The sequence below is a fragment of the Hemitrygon akajei genome, chromosome 29 (assembly GCF_048418815.1).
Source record: "Hemitrygon akajei chromosome 29, sHemAka1.3, whole genome shotgun sequence".
Classification (NCBI taxonomy): Eukaryota; Metazoa; Chordata; class Chondrichthyes; order Myliobatiformes; family Dasyatidae; genus Hemitrygon; species Hemitrygon akajei.
The window spans coordinates 8178538-8195019 of record NC_133152.1 but is presented as its reverse complement, the minus strand read 5'-3'; the positions used below and the strand labels follow the sequence as shown (position 1 = coordinate 8195019).

Below are 16482 nucleotides of genomic sequence, written 5' to 3'. Positions count from 1 at the left end.
GTAAGGTTGTGGTTCTCTTGGAGGACTTTGATTCTATTGATTGCTTTCTCGAGGTGAGAACTGTACAGTCAGTGGAGGGGAGGCAACTTTTCATGATGGATTGAGCTATGTCCACAACTCTCAGCAATTTCTTTCAATCTTGAGCCGGGCATTTGCTGTGTTATTGGCCTGAATTTTCCTAGGAAATTACTTTAGTCAAAGGGTGGTAAATCTGTGGAATTTGTTGCTACGAGCAGCTGTGGAGGCCAAGTCATTGGGTGCATTTAAGGCAGAGGTAGATATGTTCTTGATTAGCCAGGACATCAAAGGGTATGGGGAGAAGGCAGGGGAGTGGGGAAGACTGGAAGAATTGGATCAGCCGATGACTGAATGGCGGAGCAGACTCGATGGGCTGAATGGCCTAATTCTGCTCATATAGTTTATGGTCTTACGGAAATGACAGCTGTCCTCATGGAACTATCTGTATTTGCATATATAAATATCAGCATCAAGGTTCCCATGATGTTCTGAACTTCTTGAGTGGCTAAAGTTGAAGTTTTGCTGTTTATACTCTGATATCGGACTCCTCATGGAGTGTCTGCTGAAGTTGTGTTGGGTAAATTCTGGTGAAGGAACAGGCACAATGGACTTTGGTAAGCATAAGATGATGTACATCTTTTTTAAAATAATTATTTACTGAGAAGTTTAGCTGTAATTATATACCGTTAAAGAAAGTAAAGATTATTCTTAGTTTTTGAATGTTTCTGTATATCAGGGATATTTTAAAACATGTTTTGATGGCTGACTAAGTGTGTGGCTTGGCATGTAGTCAAGTTTGTTTGAGCATGAATGTGGGTAGAGCTTGTTGGGCCTATCGCATGATAGGACTTATGCTAGAATGCTTTATGCAAGGAAGCTTCCACCTGCACATGGTGATTACATGTGTGTGAGCAGCAACTGCAGATGAACTTGGAAATTGTGTCCCAGCATTGGTGCTACATTCTTTAAGGGGCAACAGAAGTCTCGAAGAAGAGTTTAGGGCCTGAAACATTGTTTATTCATTTCTGTAGATGCTGCCTGACCTATTGTGTGTGTGTGTGTGTGTGTGTGTGTGTGTGTGTGTGTGTGTGTGTGTGTGTGTGTGTGTGTGTGTGTGTGTGTGTGTGTGTGTGTGTGTGTGTGTGTGTGTGTGTGTGTGTGTGTGTGTGTGTGTGTGTGTGTGTGTGTGTGTGTGTGTGTATACACCAAGTATTGCAGTGCCTTATAATGACATAATATTGTACAGAATAAAAATGTGTTGTTTCAAGTGCCCTTTTCATATAATTTTGATACCACTTTACAATGATTTTAAATAGAATGTTTTGTACATTTGTGGTCTTTGCACATATTGTGCTTTTACAAGTGAAAACTGAAACATTTATGTAATATACATTACACTAAGGTTTGGTTCTGATGCTCTTTTCTGCCATACCAATCTCAATCCAAATAGAATAATATTGTACAAACAAGCTGGATGAACTCAGCAGGTCGGGCAACAGCCATTGAAACGAGCAGTCAGCAGATGCTGCCCGATCAGCTGAGTTCATCCAATTTGTATGTGTTGATTTGACCACAGCATTTGCAGTGTACTTTGTGTTTAGAATAATATTGTGTTGTTTTCAAGCACTAACATTTATTTATTTATTTTGCTCTGAAGAATCTGCAGAATCTGCAGTGAATTAGACTACGCCATGTCAGGAACAGCGTCAGTCCTTCAGCAATTTGTCAATGGGTTGAAGAGTCGGAGTGAGGAGACCAGAGCTAAAGCTGCGAAAGACCTGCAACACTATGTTACCACAGAACTTCGTGAGGTACACTTAATTATTTAAAAAGAGACAAAATATTTGCAAATATCTGAAGTTGTGTAATTTCTTTAACTCTGATTGTATAATCACAATTAGTTACTAACCATGCTGATTTGAAGTTTAGGGTTATAAAGCACAGAAGCATATTGTTTTACTCAAGTCCAAAGACTAATCTTACGCTGATCTCATTTTATTTTCCCTGTGTTTTTATCAAAATTCCCCAGGTGTTCCCCCTCATCTACTCAATAGCAGTTGTGTATAGTCGTAATTAACCTCTCAATTTGCATTTCTTTGGAATTTGGCTGGAACCTGTAATCCCCAGAAGAAGCCTGCATGGTCACGGGGAGAATGTGCAAATTCCACACAGACCACATCTAAGGTTGGGAATAAACAGCTGGAGCTATGAGGCAGTAACTCTTACTAGCTGCAACAGTGCTTCTGAATTTGGAGTGTGCTATTTTCATAGGCTTTCCTGGCCTGTTCTTATCAGCTATGTTTCCATTTTCTGTGGATTACGTTCTGCAGTACTGGAAGGTCATACTGTCCAAGGAAGTCCTGAGATACTGTGACAAGGCTCTGAGCAGTGTACTTGGTGACATGAATAGGAAAAGGCAAGCAAGCCCTGTCCATAATCCCTCACTGGAAACTTAACAGGCAAACTCCAACCCCAGATGTGCTATCTGTCATAGCTGGGGCTCTTAGATCTAAAAAAGTTTCATATTCGTCAGTAGTACAGAAGCTGATTCTGTCCATGCTCAGCAACTCCTTATCTAACTAATTCCGTTCATTAGCATTTGGTCTGTAATCTTTTATGTCTTGCTGAATCAAACGCTGATCTACATTCTTCTTAAATGTGTGAATATCTACCTTTACTTCTCACTCAGGAAGTGCATTCCAGTTTCCAAGCACCCTCTCAGTGGGGGAAAAAAATAAACATGTTCCTCAGATTCCTTTAAATCTTGTACCCCCTATATCTTAAACCTATACTCTTTAATGGTAGATACCTCTGTTAAGGGGGCAAGTTTCCTACAATTTGCCCTATTCAAGGCCCTCATAATTTTGTATACCTTTATCCAACCTCCCACGTGCCATGTCAGTGCATTCCAGGCGCCTACCACTCTGTGGACTTGCCTTGCAAATCTCCTTTAAACTTCACCCCTTTTGCCTAAAAGCATTCTCCCTGATATTTGACATTTTCATCATGGGGAGAAGGACTATCTACCTATATATGTCTCTCAAAAATTTATATGCTGATTGGTGTATATTAAATTATTCTAAAAATTGTTTTGTTCTAATTGTTTCTCACAAACATCTGCGTAGCCCTTTTAAATAATTAAAAACACTGAGATAGTTATTTCCCATCTCCATTTTGATACACATGATCCTCAGTGGGCTTGTGGATAGATCATGCTTTAGGTTTAATGTGCAGGATCAGAGAACAGATTCTCTTGTCCAATACTGGGGACTCTTAGCAGTTCTGGTCTGTTATAGGATTCTGTGAGGAATCCAGCAGCCATGAAGTCACCAGGGAAGCCAGTAGTCTTGCCATTCACAATGTTGTGCTGAATGTTCCCAAGATGTGCTGAGAATTGCCATTAATTCCATGTAAAACTAACAGCAAAATCAGGCAGAGCAGTCCCCCCCCACCCAGATAAATGCACTTATGAACAAGAATAAAGTTGTTTTAAATGGAGATGTATAGGATCACTGTTGTTCTAATGAGAGATTTTATGATTCCCAGTGCTGATGTGTTTTTTTTTGCCAGTGACCAGCCTTTTTGTTTCTTTTTATCTTCCATTATCACATCTCATGAGCTGAGACCCTCCATTGGTCAGGGTTGACCATAGATATTGTGTCCCAGCTGACTACATGATATGCAAGCCAGTCTAGGGCATTATGGTATGGAGAGCGAGCTGTTCCCCATGCAGCAGGCTTCCCCTCTCCATGTAGCTGAATCCAAAGAAACAGCAGATTAGCACCATTGGCATCACAGGAGTTGCCAGTCATAGTTGAACTTGGCGTAAGATTGCCTTAAAGACTCCAGCTCTGGACAGCTGATGAGTCCCATCTGCCTGAAGCTACTGGTTTTAAGGTGCCAGTAGTGTGGCTTTGCTCCTTGTCAGTAGAAACAGATCTGCTGGGCTTAGTAGCCAAGCCACATGTAAAGGTCAGAAGCTGGACTTGGTTGTCAGAGCCAATTTGAGACGCATACCACTAGGAGCATTTAATAGAGAGTGAGAGCTTACTCCCACTACCACCCCCGGTTATGTCAACCTTAAGGAACCACATCTCATGAGTAAGTAATAAAATATTGAGCTGGTTAGCCATAAATTTCTTGCATCATCTGGTATCTTGTAATTAATTATATTGGGATTTAAGACTTTGTGTACTCATATCATTTTGACTAGCTTTAAAACAAGTTCTAATGTATCTATTTAGGTCAACCAGGAGGAAGTCACTTCTTTCTATGACGAACTGAACCATCACATTTTCGAACTGGTTTCCAGTTCCGATGTGAATGAGAGGAAAGGTGGCATCTTGGCAATTGGTATGTTTGGCTTAGTAAAAATGGAAACTTAAAAACTGTTTTGCAATATCTCTGGCCATGTTTAATATCTGCAAAGGGTATTATATTTTATTGTAACAGACTCTAGGATATCTTATTTTGAGATGATAAATGCTCTCTTTAGTACATTATATAGAATCAATTTTACGTTAATAACTCCCAGGGAAATCAGTTTGTGGCACAGTCTTTCCGTTTACCCTGAAAAGCACATGTGTAGTAACATTCTGATAATATAATATGCTTTGGTATTTGGGTTTTAATCCTACCAATAGACTAACGCACTTAATTTATTTTTAGATGTTATTGCAGAGAACTAATAAACTTAAAGAGAAATTGGGAACGAAGGCATCTGTCGCTGAAAGGAATCTTGGGAACTGGGTTATTTCTCATTGTAAAGGGAAATGGGAATTAGGGCTTTTGTCTATTTGCAGGGGTTCTCAACCTTACTTATGCAATGGACCAATACCATTAAGCAAGGGATCTGTGGACCCCAGCTGGGAACCCCTGGTTTAAAGGGAGCTTGAACACAAAGTCCTAGTTAGTGTAAGGGGAGTTTGAGAGCCTGGGTCCTTCGTGAATTGAAAGTGAGCTTGGGAGCTGAAGCCTCACTCAGTGACCTGAATGGAGGCTTGGCAAAGATCTCCTGGTGAACTGGATGCTGAATTAGGATTTCTGAATAATTGGAAATTAGATATTCAGAGTTTTAGTTTGTGTATTTACTCTCATCTTGAGCTGCTGTCAAAAGGCTTAAATTGGTTGAAATAAAAAATATATAGATACAAGATTTTTTGTTTTTGAAAAGATAATCATAGAAAATATAACTTGAAGGGTAATATTTCAAATATTCTTACTAAACTGATGGGATATTTGGTTTTGGTTGTAGCAGATGGCTACATTATTTTGCTCACTTTTCTTTGATAGATTAATGTGAAAATCAGTCTTTTCTGTTATCTGATGTATAAAATTGTTTCTTAATCAAATGCAGTAAGTCTCATTGGAGTTGAAGGAGGAAATGCAACCCGAATTACACGGTTTGCCAATTACCTACGGAATCTACTCCCATCTAGTGACACAGTTGTTATGGAAATGGCTTCAAAAGCTGTGGGCCGCCTTTCTATGGCTGGTGACACCTTTACGGCAGAATATGTGGAGTTTGAAGTGAAACGTGCACTTGAATGGCTTGGAGCAGACCGTAATGAAGGAAGGCGTCATGCTGCGGTAATTGCTGTCTTAAATTGGGTTTATTTATTTTAAAGTTAGAATATGGAACATAGGACGGTACAGCACAGGAATGGGCCCTTCGGCCCACAATGTTATGCCAAACCAAATAAATTAGTAATCAAGTGATCAACTAAACTAATCCCTTATGCCGCCACAATGTTCATGTCCTTCCATTTTGATCAAATTCATGTGCCTATCTAAACATCTCTTAAAAGTCCCCAATCTTTCTGCCTCTATCATCATTCCAAGCAGGACCTTCCAGGCACCCACTACTCCCTGTGTGTAAAAAAAAAAAAAAAATGCCTCTCTCATTTCCTTTAATATTACCCCTCTCACCTTAAATTGATGCCTTCTGGTCTTAGACACTTTAACCCTGGGAAAAAGATACTGTCTGTCTACTCTATCTATGCCTCGCACAGTCTTATAAATCTCTGTTTGTTCTCATGGATGTGCCTTCTTAACCACCCTGTCAACCATTTCCAGCCATTTTCAGGGAGCTATGAACTTGGACTCCAAGATCAACATTGTTAAGGGTCCTGCCCTTAATGACCTTTGACCTACCAAGGTGCAGTACTTCACATTTGGCCAGGATAAACTCCATGTGCCATTTCTCTGTCCGTATCTGCAAATGATCAAAATCTCGGCTGTATTCTTTGTCAGTGTTCTATGCTGCCTGCAACACCATCAATCTTTGTGACATCTGCAAACTTACAAACCCATCCATTTACATTTTCATCCAGGGTGATTTATAAACATCACAAACAGCAGAAGTCCCAGTACAGATTGGTGCCAAACACCACCAATCACAGACTCCTCTAGCTAGAGTAAATCCCTTCAACCACTAGTCACTGACTTCTGTGGGAAAGCTAGTTCTGGCCAATTCACCACTGAGCCCATGCATCTTAACCTTCTGGATGAGCCTCCCATGAAGTTACAAGAAGAATGAAATTGTTACAAACATTTAATCTTGCTTCTCATTGTGGGTGAGAGATTATAGTCACTTAGAACATAAGAAATGGATTAAAATTAGACCATCCAGACCATCAAGTCTGCTGTGCCATTCAATCATGGCTGTTTTTTCCTCAACTCCATTCTCGCCATAAACTTTAATCCTCTAACTAGTCAAAACCTATTAGTCTGTGCCTTAAATACTCCTCTATTACGGTTTTTGGCACAGAACTCCACAGATTCACCAGCCTCTGGCTGAAGAAATCCCTCTTATCTCAGTTCTAAAGGGAATTCTCTTTACACTAAGCTGTGCCCTGGATTCTAGACTCTGCTACTAATTGAAACATTCACCCTGCAAGTTAAAACAACAACACACACAAAATGCTGCTAGAACACAGCAGGCCAGGCAGCATCGATAGGGAGAAGCGCTGTCGACGTTTTGGGCCGAGACCCTTCGTTAGGGTCCTATCCTACTCTCTGCCTTCTAGCAGTCAGTTTGTCATGTGAAATCTGGGCTTTGCAAGTTGTATTAATTTTTGTGCATTCTATTACAAACTTGTTTTGGAGACACTTGGTCTGTTTTTTTTTAGCTTGTTACAAGAATACATCAAGGGAAGCTGACCCTTTCATGTTTTTTCATTTCTATTCAAGGAAGAAGGTTGCCTCTATCTGGTGTATTCCAAAAGCATACAACAGGTTTTTGTAGGGTTTAAGTACAGGGGATTTTACTAATTGCGAAATCAAATTATAGTGCGCTTTTACAGCCTTGTGATTTATAAGAGCCCAAGCGTTCATCCAGTTAAAACAGCGCAAACTCACCAGTTTTATTGCCAGTACTTAATATCAAGCTAGAAATGTGCATATATTTCCTCAAGCTTATAATTAAATCAGCATATCCACTAATCCATCGTTCTTGACATTTTATAAAAAGTTGGTATGATTACTTTGTAAAATCCATTACCAGGAGGTTGTTGAGAACAAATGATTTTCATTTAAATTCATTGTCTAAAGTGCTGTTCTTTTCAATTGACTTAAATGGCTTCATTATGTTGGTTTGGGGGAGGCTGAAAGCTGATTTTTTTAAAAATCAAACAAATCATTTACTTCCTCTTTCCAAAAAAGGGTTCATATTTTGTCAGAGGCATCTGAGGCATCTAATTTATATACAATTAATTGCAGGTTAAACTCTAATCTGGTTCTCTTGAGACTTGACAGGCTCGGACCACAGAAAATCCAGACCATACAAATTGTCCCTTGGTTATGTTCCTCTGAGCAGAGCTGTTATTTAAAGTACAGACACTCCCTCAGTCACTTGCCAATAATTGCCCACAAACCCAAATTTTTGTAAATTTAAGACTTTGGTGAGTGAGATTGCAGCAGCTTCAATAGTAGGCTAATTAGATATAGACTAGATTAGCTTAACTAATTCTGACTAAGATCTAAAATTAGCTGATTAGTTAAGATCTGTACTATAAATTCAGAACAGGGTTGTTGGACCACAGATTGGGAAACAGGAGATTTTCAGTGTGTAGTAATATAGAGCAACAAACAAAATGTGTGAAGAACACAAAACGTCAGATGGCATTTGTGGAGGGATGTGGACAGCTGACATTTTGGGTCAAGACCCTTCATCCTGTCCAGAAGAAGGCTCTCAACCCAAAGCGTCGACTATCCATTTCCTACATTAATGATGGAGCAGATGGGTTAGGTTTGCATAATCTTACTAAGGATTAAAAGCAAACTGTTGGAAATACTGAACAGATCTGTGGTATAACATTTCAGGTCAATGGCCCTTAGGATATTAGCAACTTCCTGAATATTTTCAGTGCTCTGTTTATATATCAGTGATTTTTTAAAAATTTAAGCAAACACTTATTAAGGTCAGTATTTAAGAAAATCACATAAGACATCAGACCAAGCAAATTTCAATACATTAAATCACTAAAAAGATGGCACTTTAAAAAAAAAGCCGAGCAGTAAGCAGTATATTAAGTCTGGTATATTGTTTAAACTCTCAACTTTTGATTGGGAGTTGAGTTTGTCATTTATGAAACAAAATTTTATTGCTGGAAAATTTATTTTAGCTCCACACTTCCCACTTTTCTCGTGAAGGTACTGGTTTACACTGAGATACAGTTTATTAATTCTGGCTCCTGTTTTTTTTTTGCACTGTTGGGTTTTGCCAGTTCATACAGTCGGCCCTCCTTGTCCGCGGGTTCCGCATGCGCGAATTCAACCAACCGCGGATTGGGAAAACCCAGAAGTTCTCTCTCCAGCACTCGTTGTTTGAGCATGTACAGATTATTCTTTTCTTGTCATTATTTCCTAAACAATACAGTATAACAACTATTTACATTGTATTAGGAATTGTAAGTAATCTAGAAATGACTTAAAAGTACAGGCAGTCCCCAGGTTATGAATGAGTTCTGTTCCTGAGTCTGTCTTTAAGTCGGTTTTGAAGTCAGAACAGGTACATCCGGTATTATTTAGCGTCAGTTAGTTAAATGTCTTTCTTCGTATATAGTACATATTTTACCTTTCTATGCATATAAAACACATAAGAAACGTATGTATTTCAATAATTAAACCACTGCATTGCTTAATAATAATTGTAGCTTTCATCGGGGCAGAGCCTTTCACATGCTCCATTAAAATTGTTCCAATCGTTGACCGACTGTAGCCTAACGCTTTTCCAATGACTGATGGCATTTCACCTCTTTCCAATCGCTTTATTACTTCCACCTTATTTTCAATCATGATCGTGATTATTTTCGTGAACAGAAACACTGTGGATTCAGAGCTGCGCCGGGTCCTAATGTCCACCACACTGAGTCGTGTTAAATAATGTCCGGGGTTCCGCTGGGTCCTAAAGACCACCGCAGTAAGGCAGGTTAAATAAGGGACTTGAGCATCCGTGTTTTTTGGTATCCGCAGGGTGTCTCGGAACCAATCCCCCGCGGATAAGGAGGGCAGACTGTATTGATAAATCTTTTGGCAATGAATATACGTAGTGTTGAAATGATCTGATCGCATAAAACAGGCCAATGTGATTGATGGAAAGCTAGCTCCAGAAAGCTTCACATTTTGTTTTTTAGTATTCAATCCTGTGCTCTCCCCGTCTCCTCCGTCCTTCCCCTCTCCACCCTTATCATTGCAGTTAAACAGTGGCGTTTTAGCCACTTCACCAACTAGTTCTGCATAGGTCCCTGAATGCAACTTGGATTTTATGTATGATTCATCCACTTACTGGATATATACAGAGAGCTATAAGGGACAACAAATGCTGGAATCTAGAGCAAGATTAAATGCTGAAGGAGCTCCATGGGCCAGGCTGTGACCCAAAATATTAATTGTCTGTTTCCCTCTAAACTTGCTGAGTTTCTCCAGTATTTTATGTATACTCTATACAAAGAGTTATAATTAGTGCTTTTTATTGATCATTGGAATTTTGAGAGATCCAAAGAAGACAATAGAATTGTGTGGTATGGGTTTACTGCAGTAATGAGATAAAATTCAAAGGCACATAAACCTATTTTCCTCAGATACACAATACATTTTTGCAATATTGTGATCAACATGTTACAAATATCCTGCTGTTTCTAGATTGTATCACAATTTTTTTTGTGATATTTTCATTGTTCGTGCAAAGAAATGCACCTTATTTTGTGAAGTGCCTAATAAATTAATTTAACACAATTTATCTTGAGGAAAAAAAATTTTAGTTTAAAGTTAATCTGCTTACCGATATAGTTCTTGAAAAGAATGACCATACCAGTTCTCCATTTGTTAAGGCTACACGTTAAGCTTTGTATAAGTAACCGACAATCTCTACATTTTTCATTATAGGTTCTGATTTTGCGTGAATTGGCAGTCAGTGCACCTACTTTCTTCTTTCAACAAGTGCAGGCTTTCTTTGACAATATATTCTACGCAGTCTGGGATTCTAAACAGGCCATAAGGGAAGGCGCTGTTGCTGCTTTACGAGCTTGTCTGATTCTCACCACTCAAAGAGAGACCAAAGAAATGCAAAGACCCCAGTGGTACAAGGTAAGTGGTGAGATTAAAGAATCTTTCCTTATTGTAACCCAATGTTAAAGGCTCAGTGAGCTTTTCCAGTGAATAGATAAAAATTATAAATCACAAAGGCAGTAACTTTGGTGATTGAATTAAGTCACGTTAGCTAACATCCATATGTTAAATTTGACCTAAAGTTCTAGGTTGTGGACGGTTTTGGAAATCTTCATTCAATTGATGAAGATATGCATTTTATGTGCTGCATTCTTTGATGAAGTGTGGCTTCAACTTTCCAGCATTAGTTGTTTCAATGCTTTTCAATATTCGATTAATTTTGCTTGGATATACTTGATCATGAAGTGAATGTTCATACTTACTCTATTGATGTTCCTTTTTTAAAATCTGAAAACACTTTGATTAAAAAAAATTAATGTTTTATATCCAGCAAACCTTTGACGAGGCTGAGAAAGGATTTGATGAGACTCTGGCTAAAGAGAAAGGGTTGAATCGTGACGACCGTATACACGGTGCTTTGCTTATTCTAAATGAATTGATTCGTATAAGCAGCATGGAGGGTGAGGTAGGTTCAGGATTTATTTATACGAGTTATTGCAATAATCCACAAGTATTTACATTATGTGGCCATAACATACAGACTCTACTAGAAATTTGTCTACATTAATGTGCAAAGTAAATTTATTATCAAAGTACAGAAAAGTCAAAGTACATATATGATGAAGGAAGCCCTGAACACTACCAGACATGAAGGACCTTCTTTGCTGCTCTAAATGCCAGTGGCATAACGGGCAGAAACACACGTTATCTACAAGCCTGAGATTCATTTTCTTGTGGGCATACTAAATAAACCCATAATGGAATGATAACCATAATAGAATCAATGCATGACTGGTAAGGCCAGACCTGAGGCTAATGTGAGTTCTTGATGGCAGAGTGAGAGAAAAGAGCATGACCTGGGTGGTGAGGATTCCCAATGATGAATGCTGCTGTCCTGCGGCAACACTTTGTGTCAATGTGCTCAATGGTGGGGTGGGCTTTACCCGTGATGGACTAGGCTGTATCCACTACTTTCTGCAGGATTTTCCATTCGAGGGCATTGGTATTTCCATACCAGGCTGTGATGCAGCCAGTCAATACTTTCTCCATTACGCATCTTTAGAAGTTTGTCAATGTTTTAGATGTCATGCTGAATCTTCACAAACTCCTGAGGATATAGAGGCACTGCCATGCTTTCTTTGTAATTGCACTTGTGTGCTAGCCAGATCCTCCAAATAATAACATTGAGGAATTTAAAGGATTCAAGGATAGCTGCTCTGAAATGTTTTTATGTGCATGTACTTCGAGTGATTTTTCTATAGACGAAACCACTGTTAGCTCTGTTAGTCTTTGCACCAGTGTATTCAAGTACTAACTACTTATTTTGGATAAAAATAATTGGATTTTTCCAATTATTTCAAAATAGTCAAAAATATTGGATTGCACCAGGTCAGATAAGTTTGTTGTCATATACATTATGATGCAAATAAAGTCTTTGCTCATGTGAAGCTTATACAGCAAACAGTATGCATGGTAATAATAAATACTAATCAAACGCCATGAAATGGTGCAAAGATGGTCATACAAGCTGAAGTAGCACAAATCTTAAGATGGCACAGAGCTGCAACCTTCATTGAGTCACAGCTTAGATTTCATTGTTTTTTAACTGATTTTTAAGTTTGTAAGGATAGTTCTGAGGATATTGGGGAGTTTGGGGTTAGGTTAGGGTTTAGCGATAGGGAGGTGGAGAAATTAGAGCTCAGGCCAGAGTCTAGGTCTCCACTCCGCATTCAGTGACCAGCAATGCAGACTTGGGACAACTGTAGTCTGTTGTCAGGCTGCCAGAAAGTGGATGAGGATCCTCCCAGATCAGTGAGTTGCCAGCAGGTTCTGGAGTCAGAGTTCCATGCAGGCAGGATCCGCTAGGTTCACTATTTGGTCAGACCAGAGTTCAAGCCCTGTGATCGGGTTCCAGTCATTGGTGAGTCCAGCATTCGAGGCCTACAGTTTGGTGATTGACAGATCCTGTGGTCGATACTGAGGATTGAAACACGAGAGTCGAACTGGAGCCGAGTCTGTGGGTCCTTGCGAGTCCACTGGGGAAGCTGAAGTCTAGTGTCTGTAGGCCCGAGTCTGCTGGAGGCTTGTGTCGGGGAGGGAGAAATGGGGCCTGTTTTGCTGCTGTTGCTTTGTTTCTTGTGTTCTGTGTTCTTCTGCGAGCATCACGGGCATGCTATGTTGATGTCAGAAGGTGTGGCGAATACTTGCAGGCTACTCCCAACACATCCTCAGGACTGTTGGTTGTTAATGTAAACGATGTTTTGATATACACATGATAAACTAGAATCGTGAACATATGTAATAGTGATTCAAGGTTCAAAGTAAGTCTATTATCAAAGTACATATACGAGAGGTGATTGATAAGTTTGTGGCCTAAGGTAGACGGAATCAATTTTAGAAAACCTAGCACATTTATTTTTCCTATATTTACACACTTATCCAGTGGTCGTGGAGCATATGGATCCCTTCTTTGTAGAAGTGGTCCACAGCAGGGTGATTGATAAGTTTGTGGCCTAAGGTAGGAGATGAGTTATTAACTTCAAACTTCCTGCATTTTCACTCAGAGTTGAACTGCACATGTATGTAACGAGAGCTGTATAATTCATCTCTTTCTACCTTAGGCCACAAACTTATCAATCACCCCTGCTGTGGGCCACTTCTACAGAGAAGGGATCTGTATGCTCCATGACTGCTGGACTAAGTGTGTAAATGTAGGAGGGGACTATGTTGAAAAATAAATGTGCTTGGCTTTCTAAAATTGACTCCTTCTACCGTAGGCCAGAAACTTATCAATCACGCCTCGTATGTCACCATATACAACTCTGAGATTCATTTCCTTGCAAGTATACTCAATAAATCTAGAATAGAGTAATAACCAAAATAGAATCAATAAAGACTGCATCAACTAGGCATTCAACCAGTGTGCAAAAGACAACGTGCTGTGCAAATACAAAAGGAAAGAATTAATAATATTAAATAGCAATAAATATTGAGAAAATGAGATGAAAAATCCTTGAAAGTGGGTCCATAGGTTTTGGGAACATTTCAGTGATGGGGCAAGTGATGTTGGAGTGAAGTTATCCCCTTTGGTTCAAGATCCTGATGGTTGAGTGGTAATAACTGTTCCTGAACCTGGTGGTGTGAGTCCTGAGGCTCCTGTACTAACTTCCTAATGGCAGCAGCAAGAAGAGAGCATGACTTGGGTGATAGGGGTCCCTAATGATGGATGCTACTTTCCTCCATCAAAGTTCTGAGCTCAGTGGGGGGAGGGCTTTATCCATGATGGACTGGGCCATATCCACTTTTTTTTTTGTAGAATTTCCTGTTCAAGGGCATTGAAGATTCCATACCAAGCTGTAATCAGTCAATATATTCTCTAAATGTCCATAGAAGTTTGTCAAAGTTTTAGATGTCATGCCCAATCTTCATAAACTTAAGAGAGACACTGCCGTGTTAACTTCGTAATTGCACTTACTGTAGATGCAGGTTCCAAGACAGGCCCTCCGAAATAATATAAAGTTGCTGACATTCTCCACCTTTGATCCTGCAATGTGGAGTGGCTCATGGACCTCTGGTTTCCTCCTCCTGAAATCAATAATCAGTTCCCTGGTCTTGCTGAGATTGAGTAAGAGGTGGTTGTGACACGACTCAGCCAGATTTTCCAATCTGTTGATTTGTCACCCCCAGTGATTCAGCCTACAACAGTGGTGCCATCAGCAATGGAGCTGTGCTTAGCCACCCAGTTATAAATATAAAGTGAGTAGTACAGCAGGCTAAGCACGCAGCCTTGTGATGCACCTGTGCTAATGGAGATTGTGTAGGAGATGTTGCCAGTCCAAACTGATTGGGGTTTGCAAGTGAGGAAATCGAGGATCCAGTGGCATAGGAGGTATTGAGGCCAAGGTCCTGAAGATTATTAATCATTTCAAAGTTTCAAAGGCAGAATTTCATGTCAGAGAATTCAGTATACATCCCGAAATGCTTTTCTTTGTTTTGAGGGGATGATAAAATTGAATACTGAGCTGTAGTCGATAAAGAGCATCCTGATGTACAGTATGCAACTTTGATGTCCATATGTTCCATTGTTGAGGAAAGAGCCAATGGGTGCCATCTGCTGTGGGCCTGTTGCGCTGGTAGGTAAATTGGAGCAGATCCAAATCACTCCTCGGGCAAAGTCGATATGCTTCATCACTAATCTCTCAAAGCACTTCATCACTGTGGATGTAAGTGTTTCTGGAGGCAGGTTACCATGCTTCGGCCATGATGATGTGCCTTCGTCCGTTTAAAGATGTCATACATGCACATGCAGAGTCAGAATCAGCATCATGTTTAATATCACTGGCATACGAGGGGTGATTGATAAGTTTGTGGCTTAAGGTAGAAGGAGTCAATTTTAGAAAACCTAGCACATTTATTTTTCACCATCCCCTTGTGTTGCCACCATGTCCTTGTGGACCTCCTTGGGTGATAAGCCCTTGAGACTGAGGTAGTGGATGACTGCACGAAGGCTGATGTTGTCCATTTTCTCAGACAGTGCTTACTTGCAATTTTCAATTATCTGAAACCGAAATACCACAAAAGTTATTAACTTCAAACTTTCTGCATAATCACTCAAAGAGTTGAACTGCACATGCATGTAACGAGAGCTGTATAACTCATCTCCTTCTACCTTAGGCCCCGAACTTATCAATCACCCCTCGTATGTCATGAAATTTGTTAACTTTGTGGCAGTACTACAATGCAATACATAATAGAGAAAAAAACTGAATTACAGTATGAATATATATGTTAAATAAGTTGTGCAAAAAAAGTTGTGAGAGAGTGTTCATATGTTTATTGTCCATTCAGCAATCAACTGACAGGGGGAAGGATCATGAAATCTGTAGTTCATTAAGTTGGTTCAAAATGATGTTACTTAAAGGGAAATTCCCTACTGCAGATTGCAGTGAGAGTAATTCAAACGAATAGTTAGAAGTATATATGTAGCCTGGCGAACGTTACTGTGGTTCACCAGCGCCATCTTGACCAACAGCTGATGATAACAGAATAACAAAGGGTAAAATGACCAATATTCAACAAACTAGAAAACCAGTTTTCTGCTGATGACTATTCTTCAGCCTGGAAAGGCCTTCACTCCATTAACAATTGCAAAAAGAAGACACTCCCCTTACTTTGCTGAAGAACCCCTTCTCCCAGGCTGCATAGTCCCAGCCTACTGCCGTCACTGAGGACTTGTATGTTCCTAGGACAAAGAAACAGGCAGAAAAAGTCATTGCAGACACTACCCACCCTGCAAACTGCCTTTTCAAAGTGCTAGAAGGTGATTAAAATGAAAACTTTATGCCATTTTACAATTTTCTTCCCCCAGGCATTTAATCTGATCTGATAGTTGGGGATGTGCAAGAAATGATTAATTCCTTGTTATATTGTGGTGAGGAAGAAGCTGTTGTTTTGTCTGGTTGACTGGGCCTGTCCCCCCCGGTCACTGCACTGGACTGTAGATAATTCACCTTTTATAAAGTTGTTTACATCGTAAATACATGCTAGTGTTTATTTTTTATGCACATTCTACTCTACATCTGTTGTCTAATCTTTAATTTTATTAGCTTTTTAAAAAAATATATAATTCATCATTCCTTACCATTGTTATTTTTTTTGCTGCATGTTGTGCCCTGATCAACACACCACAGCAAATTCCCAATACGTATATGGCAAATGAAGTTGATATTTGATTAAGGGTTTGAGAATGTGGCAACCCCCTGGAAGGGGATGTGCAAGAAATGATTAATTCCCTGT

At 39.6% G+C, this 16482-nt stretch overlaps 1 protein-coding gene across 3 annotated transcripts in view; it reads left to right on the top strand.

The window, feature by feature from the left end:
* Window positions 1-16482, top strand: part of mtor (mechanistic target of rapamycin kinase) — a 319886-nt gene that overhangs the window by 32483 nt on the left and 270921 nt on the right. For all 3 annotated transcript variants that reach the window (XM_073031667.1, XM_073031668.1, XM_073031666.1), the window contains exons 2-6: window positions 1676-1829; window positions 4263-4371; window positions 5375-5607; window positions 10405-10605; window positions 11018-11152. In XM_073031667.1, the coding sequence (XP_072887768.1) occupies window positions 1710-1829; window positions 4263-4371; window positions 5375-5607; window positions 10405-10605; window positions 11018-11152 (798 nt within the window). In that variant the 5' untranslated portion in view covers window positions 1676-1709. The remainder of the gene's footprint in view (window positions 1-1675; window positions 1830-4262; window positions 4372-5374; window positions 5608-10404; window positions 10606-11017; window positions 11153-16482) is intronic.